Source organism: Liolophura sinensis, chromosome 3 (genome assembly GCF_032854445.1).
Source record: "Liolophura sinensis isolate JHLJ2023 chromosome 3, CUHK_Ljap_v2, whole genome shotgun sequence".
Lineage (NCBI taxonomy): Eukaryota > Metazoa > Mollusca > Polyplacophora > Chitonida > Chitonidae > Liolophura > Liolophura sinensis.
Genome location: NC_088297.1, coordinates 21,954,868 through 21,964,430, shown reverse-complemented (window position 1 = coordinate 21,964,430; position 9,563 = coordinate 21,954,868). Strand labels below are relative to the sequence as shown.

The window sequence follows — 9,563 nt, the reverse complement described above, 5'->3', positions numbered from 1 at the left end:
GTACGTATGCATATATGTCTACTTTTTCTTATATAAAAATATATATGTATGTCTTGTATGCGTCAATGTGTACGTCAGTTTGTCTTGCACATTGCCAGAGGGTTACTACTGGCTTAGTTTCTGGACTGTTTTGTTCCACACATAAAAGTGACACCCTCACCCCTATATGTTATAATGAAAACATCAGCATTATGAATATAAGGATTTAGTATGTTCTGTATGGTAGTATCTTTGCAACTTTGCTTTTAGCACACGTGGAGGCATCCATCAACTAAACAATTACATACATAAATGTTTCTATTTGTATATAAATGTTTAACCATTTGCATATTACAAATGTGATGAATTGTAATAACCATGCGTATATCGTCTATCATTTACGACAATCATTGAGGCTCAGTATGAATAACTTTATGAAAACAGCTTCTAAAGATTCTAATATCTAGACCTTTAGTACGATATAAAGCAATCATATAGATATTTGTTTGATTGACAGGGGAAGAAAGAAGTCCGCTACAGATACGTTGTATATCGTACGCGTGGGTCAGCGAACACGTGCGCACGGGGTTTATAAAAAGCTGGAGCGTTAGCCCGAGTATCCCACGGCCTCTGTCTACAGCTCAGGTAGCGTCTCTGTCCCTCCAGGTTGTCACCCCGCCTCACCCCAGCTAGACTATCATCTACCATGGCTGCTTTCAACGGAAAATGGAAATTGACCAAGGTGGATAACTTTGAGGCTTACTTGGACGCCTTAGGTATGCACTTTGTTTTTGTTTTTTATTTTATTTTATTTTATTGTTAAGATGAAAGATTTCTGCAATGTTGACCATCTTTACGTTGGCCGTATTTTAATCCACTATTTTTTATTCGTGACAAGGAATGTACCAGAGGAAGAGTTCAGCAAAAACCTTCCCTTTTGGTAAAAGTTTGTGAATATAATGTGAATTGTGGTATATTGTTTGTTTTATAGTGCCTTGTTTGCTGTACTGTGGGTAGTGCAAATCTAATTGGAATGTATGTTGTCCCGTACATCATACATTCTGCCTGTTTGATATAGTGTACATTGTGCTAAGTTTGATGTAGTGTACATTGTGATAAATTTGATGTAGTGTACATTGTGTTAAATTTGATGTAGTGTACATTGTGTTAAGTTTGATGTAGTGTACATGGTGTTATATTTGATGTAGCGTACATTGTATTAAGTTTGATGTAGCGTGCATAGTGCTTATTTCAATGTAGTGAACATTGTGTTAATTTTAATGTAGTGTACATTAGGTTAAATTGATGTAGTGTACACTGTGTTTATTTCAATGTAGTGTACATTGTGTTAAGCTTGATGTAGTGTACATTGCGTTAAGTTTGATATAGTGTACACTGTGTTAAGTTTGATGTAGTGTACATTGTGTTAAGTTTGATGTTGCGTACATTGTGTTAAGTTTGGTGTAGTGTACATTGTGTTACTTTTATTGTAGTGTGTATTGTGTTAAGTTTGATATAGTGTACATTGTTTAAGTTTGATGTAACGTGTATTGTGTAAAGTTTGATGTAGTGTACATTGTCTTAAGCTTGATGTAGTGTACATTGTGTTTCCTTCAATCTAGTGTACATTGTGTTAAGTTTGATGTTGCGAACATTGTGATAAGTTTGGTGTGGTGTACATTGTGTTAAGTTTATTGTAGTGTGTATTAAGTTTGGTGTAGTGTACATTGTGTTAAGTTTGATGTAATGTGTATTGTGTAAAGTTTAATGTAGTGTACATTGTCTTAACTTTGATGTGGTGTAATTGTGTTCAGTTTGATGTAGCGTACATTGTGTTGGGTTTGATGTAGTGAACATTGTTCAGTTGTATCATGTTTGATAGGATTTACAGTGTGCCATTATGGGAGTACCCATAATGTCATGTTGGTGGAGTGAACTTTATGTCATATTTATTACAGGCTGCATGTATATGATGCTTAAGACCATGGCACGCGTGTGGTGTTTTGCTCGATTGGGTGTATGCAATGTTATCTTTATTCAGTAATAGTAAATTGCACATTTGACGAGGCGTTATGAATGGCTCAAATGACAAAGGAAAAAAAAGCGCTCTTTTTATTCTCATTCAGTTCAGGAGAACTATATATACTTCTGTTGGTCACACGTGTGCTCCATTTTCTATACCGATACATCTGTTTTGTTTTGATTCATAGACATACTTGTTTTGTATTTTCCACTTTCGTTCAATGTTCATGATTTGCTTGTCTTCTCATTTTGTTCTTTTCTCTGTATTGGTGTACCTTTTTATCGGAACTAATGATTTAGTTTTGCCAGTAAGTCTACAAGTGTTTCTCTATTTTCTATATTAGTGTTTCTCAGTTTGCCACCACTGCCATTTCGCTTTCGCGTGTAGGTCGGTAAGTGTTTCTCTATTTTCTATATTAGTGTTTCTCAGTTTGTCGGTACTAGCGTTTCACTTTTGCCTGTATGTCAGAAAGTGTTTCTCTATTTTCTATGTTAGTGTTTCTCAGTTTGCCGGCACTGCCATTTTACTTTCGCCTTTAAGTCAGTAAGTGTTTCTCTATTTTCTATATTAGTGTTTCTCAGTTTGCCGCCATTGCCATTTCAATTCGCCTGTAGGTCAGCAAGGTCTGTTTTCTGTATTAGTGTTTCTCAGTTTGCCGACACTAGCGTCTGTAGTTCAGTAAGTGTTTCTCTATTTTCTATATTAGTGTTTCTCAGTTTGTCGGTACTAGCGTTTCACTTTTGCCTATAGGTAAGTGTTTTTCTATTTTCTATATTAGTGTTTCTCAGTTTGCAGGCACTGCCATTTCGCTTTCTCCTGTAGGTCAGTAAGTGTTTCTCTATTTTCTACTTCCGGCACTAGCGTTTTATTTTCTCCTGTAGGTCAGTAAGTGTTTTTCTATTTTCTGTATTAGTGTTTCTCAGTTTGCAGGCACTAACGTTTTATTTTCTCCTGTAGTTTTTCCGGCACTAGCGTTTTACTTTCTCCTGTGGGTCAGTAAGTGTTTATCTATTATCTGTATTAGTGTTTCTCAGTTTGCCGGCACTAGTGTTTCACTTTCGCCTGTAGGTCAGTAAGTGTTTCTCTATTATCTGTATTAGTGTCTCTCAGTTTGTCGACACTACCGTTTCACTTTCATCTGTAGGTCAGTAAGGGTTTCTCTATTATCTGTATTAGTGTCTCTCAGTTTGTCGACACTACCGTTTCACTTTCACCTGTAGGTCGGTAAGGGTTTCTCTATTATCTATATTAGTGTTTCTCAGTTTGCCGGCACTAGTGTTTCACTTTCGCCTGTAGGTCAGTAAGTGTTTTTCTATGATCTATATAGTGTTTCTCAGTTTGTCGGCACTACCGTTTCACTTTCACCTGTAGGTCAGTAAGTGTTTCTCTATTCTCTATACTAGTGTTTCTCAGTTTGTCGGCACTACCGTTTCACTTTCACCTGTTGGTCAGTAAGCGTTTCTCTATTATCTATATTAGTGTTTCTCAGTTTGCCGGCACTAGCGTTTCACTTTCACCTGTAGGTCAATAACCGTTCTTGTCTACATGTACATCAGTGTTTCTCTTGTGTCTATATTAGCGTTTTTCTCGTGCCTGCATGTACATCAGTGTTGCTCGTGTCCATACTAGCTTTTCTCTCTTGTCTACATGTACATCAGTGTTGCTTGTGTCCATACTAGCGTTTCTCTCTTGTCTACGTGTAAATCAGTCTTGCTCTAGTGTCTATACTAACGTTTCTCTCTTGTCTACATGTACATCAGAGTTGCTCTTGTATCTATATTAGCGTTTCTCTCTTTTCTACATATACATCAGAGTTGCTCTTGTGTCTATACTAGCGTTTCTCTCTTGTCTACATGTACATCAGTGTTTCTCTTGTGTCTACACTAGCTTTTCTCTCTTGTCTACAAGTATATTAGCGTTCCTCTTGTATCTATATTAGCGGTTCTCTTTACCTTTGCAGGTGTCTCTGCTGATCTCAAAACGAAGGCCGTAAGCCTGCTGACTCCGTCCAATGATATCTTCCAAGAGATCAACGTGTCAGGGGATAGCATCACGTTAAAGTCCGTCACACCGTTGTGGACTCGTGAACACACCGCAAAGTTTGGGGAAGCTTTCAATGAACCTGACTTGGAAGGAAAAGGTGAACTGACGGTGAGCATTTGTTACTTTACTTCGATTTACACGTCGATTGATTGATTGACTACTGACCGACTAATTGACTGAATGACTGCCTGGCTGACTTACTTACTAACCACACCCACTTGGCTTGGCTGACTCGCTAAGTGTGTGATTGCCTGTCTCTCTGAGTGAGGCTGGCCTGTCAAACTGCCTCACTTATTACTCACTGACCAGACTGAATGACAGATTGAAGGCCTTAAGAGCTACGTACATCTTCATATAATTGTCTGACTGCTAATGGATGACCAACATTTACAGGTTCCAAGGTTCGAGTGCAAACAGTTAAAGTGGCCCAACCTACTAGCCTTCAGTTCTCAGCGTAACAGATAACGAACACGAGAACTGCTGAGGGGAAAAAAATTTAAACTCATCTCAATGTAAATTATTTGACGTTTATAGTGATTAGTGGTAAATGTGTCCCCCCTGCAGGCGTGGAGAAACGGCGATTGGGAACAGTAACCCTTCAACTGCTATTTTAAAGTATAAAACTAAAAATTTCAACATTTAAACATGTGATTTTCAACATATAAACATCATGTGTCGACACATTAAAATAAATTGGAGTATGATTCTAATTTGAAATTTTGACTGGTGGAATAGTCACCTGACAAAAGCAGTCACAAATTTTAATGCTGTTGGACGCGTTGTGCTGACGCGAGTTTACATGGATCATGTGCTGACGCTAGTTTACATGGATCATGAGCTGACTCGAGTTCACATGGATCATGTGCTGACGCGAGTTTACATGAATCATGTGCTGACGCGAGTTTACATGGATCATGTGCTGACGCGAGTTTGCATGGATCATGTGCTGACGCGAGTTTGCATGGATCATGTGCTGATACGAGTTTACATGGATCATGTGCTGACGCGAGTTTACATGGATCAACAAATGCGTAGTGAAATACATGCAGGCCAGGCAATGTGTTATCTGATGTGATGTATTTTATGTGTAGGCAATGCTTTCCGTCTCCATTTCGGTGAGGGTGTAATACTCGAATTCTTTGTATATTTTGTATAAAAGGCGGTGTTAAGTTGCAGTGTACGCTTGTGCATCACCTTTTAAACGTATACAACTAAGCTGTATTGACCCAATGTAGGAGGTTTACAATTTTTTTTTTTTGCATTTTCGCAATTCTGAAGATCGCGTTCAAAGCTTTTAAATGGGACCTTTATGTTCACGCTGTACGTGAAATCTGCTCAGCTACATTAGCATATTTTGTGGTTGTTCTGTTCTGTTCATTTCGAGCTAACTTTCGAGTTCAACACACCTTAAAATTTTCGAACAGACGATAAAAAAATTAATCTGTTAAATTTAACAGAAAGTCTGTTATCTGAGGAATGTTAGAATGTATTCTGTTATTATAACACAATATTCTGTTAGTCTAGTTGAATGGTTATGTTGAATTAACAGAACATGTGTGTTATGTTTAACAGAAAAATCTGCTGCAATAACAAAACACATTAAAGCATCAACTCAGATAACAGACGTTCTGTTAAATATAACAGATTAATTCTTTTAGTATAGACTTAAGTATAGAATAATGAGGATAGACATAATGCTAACAATTTGAACTTACACATCAAGATTGTATGCTTGAAAAGATGCATTTGTGCCATACAGAAATGGTTGTGTACAAATTTGCAGATCCACAAAAATACGTGTATCAGTGGTACATAATTTGCGTAGACCCAACTCTTAGCATTAACAAATCACACAATTTGTGTACTGCTGATACGCAGATTGTGTGGATATGCATTTTGCCATAGCATTGTATACTACTCAGTACACTATCAGTTTTAGAGGATGGAACACATTTTCGAATTTACACAATTCTGGTAACACAGCGAGGGTATTTTTTTCTACTGAGTTGTCTTTCTCGAAGAAGGCGTAGTAAGTACACTAGTTTTGATTGGCAGCAAAAGGGCACGCTGTCAAACTCTGGACCAATAAGGCATTCCGTCTTTTCGGTGACTCACATAATGATCTCTTTGACCTCTGCTTAAATTATCGGTCATATTTGTTTTGGCCGTTGCCTTAGCATTCTTTTCTGTGACATCGCTATCCATGTCATAGAACGAGAACTCCTTATAGACTACAGCGTGGCCACTGACGTCGGGACTTCGAACCCAATGCCGGACGGCCTACCGCGGCTTTAGGGCAGGGGGCTTGTTAGCTACTTTAAAAGGTGCGGTGTGTCTCCCAGACTATGTATGCTCGATGTCTCCCACATACAAACCTGACCGCTGTCATATAAGTGGAAATATTCTGAGGAAAAAACTCAGTCAGATAAATAGGTGTAGATTGATTCCACCCAGATTCCTAATCCATTAGGGCCTCTGTGGCCGAAGGAGTTAGCGTGGCAGCCCAGCGCAATCCCTCAGGAGTCTCCAACCAATGCGGTCGCTGTACGTGGTAAAGTCTGCCATTAACCTGCGGCTATGCCCGGTTTTCCTCCCACAATAAAGCTGGCCGCCGTCGTATACGGGAAATATTCTGGAGTACAGCGTAAAACAAAAAAAGCCAAATAAAAAAAATCAAGTAAATCCAAAACCGTTTTGTCATAACAGTTATTTAGTGCAAACTATAAACCACGACGTGAAACACCAAAAAAATTAAGACATATTATTCTTGACCACCATATTTAATTTAAATAGATTTCTGTATAAGGGGTCGGATAGAGTTGTTCGTTTTGATGGCTATATTGTTAGACATTAGTGTGAGAAAACCTGTGCCAGCATGCATGCCATTAATGTTCTGGACGGAAGGTCGCTTCTTACACGTAGCAGCAATGCCCTCATTCAGATGGTCAGAAAACAAAACAACATTTCAAATCTGTAATCGTTGTGCAGAATTGCAAAAGTAGTAGTGTTAGTTAGGTGTACGTTCATTTCCAACAAAGAGACAGATAAAAAGAAATAAATAAAAAAATTCCAAGTGCTCAAACACCGCATGGGTCATAAAAGCACTGACACAGAACAATGTCCAAATCAACAATCCCTTCAAAATAACACTGAGTCTATTTGGTTAAACGGGCAGCAATCTTCATTTAGGGACGTGTTAAACCGCTGAGCCAGCGAGAATCCAAGAGATAGTCTGAGTGAATCCAGACATGATTTCATGCCTGAACGAGCTGTGGACTTTAGACTTATACTATAGGACTTTGTATGGACAGCCCGGTGCAAACACTTCATCGCACTGAATGGTTTATTTAGGGATGGACTTCGCCTCCAGGCGGACAGTTCCCAGACGACTGGCAATGCAAACACGATCGTGTTATCTGACAGAAGTGATTATCTAACTGCACTTATGGGACGATATATCTTTGTTAGATATTGAATAGCTGTCAGGTTGAATAGGGAAATGTTGGATTGAAAGGGTTTAGTCATATTTTAATCGTGGAAATTTCCCCCTCTGTGGCTTGCCCCGTGGTGACCTGACGCGGTTTGAAAAGGGAGGTGGTGTTGTTGTTGGAGGGAGGGGGGGGGGGCGATTTGATATCAAGTTTAATTGATAAATTTTAAAACACTTTTCATCGTTGCGCTAGATGTGTTTTTCCAATACGCCATAATTACTTGCACGACTAACCGATTTAATCTGAGATGTTTGGCTCACGTTGATATAAAACGGTAGTAATTTGTATAAAAAGTCCACAATTTCGATTTCTTTTGGCCGTACGTGGAAGATGTTCCAGAGATCTTTTTTCCCGGGCTCTGCCCCGGTTTCCACCTACCATAATGCTGGCCGTCGTCGTGTAAGTGATATATTCTTGAGTACAAGCGTAAAAACACCAATCAAATCAATCAATCAATCAATGTACAGTATACCATTCAGGCATATATACGTTATACCTGTCAATCACTGATTGTTCGCGGCACACCACTGCAGGACTTCCTGTTTTTACCTTTAATTCATCGCTTGTGTATACACGTAATATAGCAAACATAAGTACATGCTTGTGTATTTAGCGGGTGTAGACACACCTAATGTTATCTGCATTAGGATGTATGTAAGGTAGCTACATCGCTGTGTTGCGATCAACCTAAAATATAAAAAAAAACTCTACAGGTTCGTTAGCTGAATATAGGCACTTAAATCACTCAGTTAATCAGTCCATGTGCAATACGTTAACACAACAGCGTGGCTCATGCACGCTTGCAAGATATTTATCATTATTCCGATGGCACACATACAAATTTTTAATACTGAAAGTTAGCTATTTAAGAAAGTTTGCCGTATCTGGCTTAACAGGAGGTTCCAGATAACAATATAAATTTATGGGGTTTTTTCTTGTTGAGCCTATGTCTGGTATTAAAGACATACGCATGCGACCACGCTTGCGTGAATTCAACGTAATTCTATAAGTTTTTTTAATGTTCTTATTTCCGTAATCTGTGTTTGTTTTAGCTCGGAGTGTTTTGGAAGTGGTCTAGTTATTAGTGAATCTGGTCAAACACCACATTTTCACTAAAAGGGTACCACATTGCTTAAAACCATAATGTATACTCGTTTTACGGGAGATGCTGGGATTTTAAGGTTTGGGACACTAATTAAAGCTTTACTCTCTTGTAAGCAACTCTGGAATGTCCAGTTAACAACTGATGGTTCCAACTTAAACGTCCATACTACTGACGGCGCATTGCGTCGCTTTCTACTTTCACTTTACATCACTGCCACCACCAGTAAAATTTGTACAGAAACCTTGAACAATACCGAGGGCCACTGGTGTCACGGTGATGAGGTAGGAAGTGATGTCAGAAAACAACAAAACTATCCCGTCTCAAACCTTAGTTTCTAATAATGCTTTATACACATGCATTCTCCTTATCTAGAGTATGTACAACATGATTCTATCCAAACCTGAAACAATTTTCTTGATGACAGCTGATTATGCAGTTCCGCGATAGGACACAGGTGATGGGGCTTAGACTAAAACACGCCAACTTGCGTCTTACAGGCTCCAAGTTCGTCTATTGGGGGCAGTGATGTAAAGTGAAAGGTAGAGAGCGACGCATGCGCTGTAAGGACTATGCATAAACGTGCGATCTGACATTTATATGCCTATCGTCGCCTGAGGGGGGGGGGGAAGGAGAAACAAAACACAAAAACGTGTGAAATCGACAGTTGCAAAACATTATATATGACGTCGGTGGATAGATAGTATAGACATACCTCTTTCATATGCCTTACCTTTTCTACTCTTCAGATTGTAATCAATCAGGAAGGTGATAAGCTCACAGAACAGCAGACTGGAAAGTACACATCAACAACGTCAGGGAGATTGCCGGAGGGAATCTCGTCTACGTCAGTATTCACTTGATTTGACGGTGTTCTTTTTGTGCCTCGAAAAAGTACGTGTATCATCCCCCAAAACTCGAAGCA

General features: G+C 38.9%; 1 protein-coding gene across 1 annotated transcript; it reads left to right on the top strand.

The window, feature by feature from the left end:
• Positions 1–596: 596 nt before the first annotated feature.
• Positions 597–9,501, top strand: LOC135463467 (fatty acid-binding protein 1-like). Its single transcript, XM_064740725.1, has 3 exons — positions 597–755; positions 3,963–4,153; positions 9,388–9,501. Exons 1-3 carry the CDS (start codon positions 686–688, stop codon positions 9,499–9,501), a joined length of 375 nt encoding a protein of 124 aa, XP_064596795.1. The 5' UTR covers positions 597–685.
• Positions 9,502–9,563: the final 62 nt, after the last annotated feature.

What these genes read in the sequence shown, in the direction of transcription:
- LOC135463467 (XM_064740725.1), top strand. Translation starts at nt 686, where the DNA reads ATGGCTGCTTTCAACGGAAAATGGAAATTGACCAAGGTGGATAACTTT. An exon ending in GGCTTACTTGGACGCCTTAG is followed by an intron (nt 756 to 3,962) that starts GTATGCACTTTG and finishes TTACCTTTGCAG; the next exon opens with GTGTCTCTGCTGATCTCAAA. An exon ending in AAGGAAAAGGTGAACTGACG is followed by an intron (nt 4,154 to 9,387) that starts GTGAGCATTTGT and finishes TCTACTCTTCAG; the next exon opens with ATTGTAATCAATCAGGAAGG.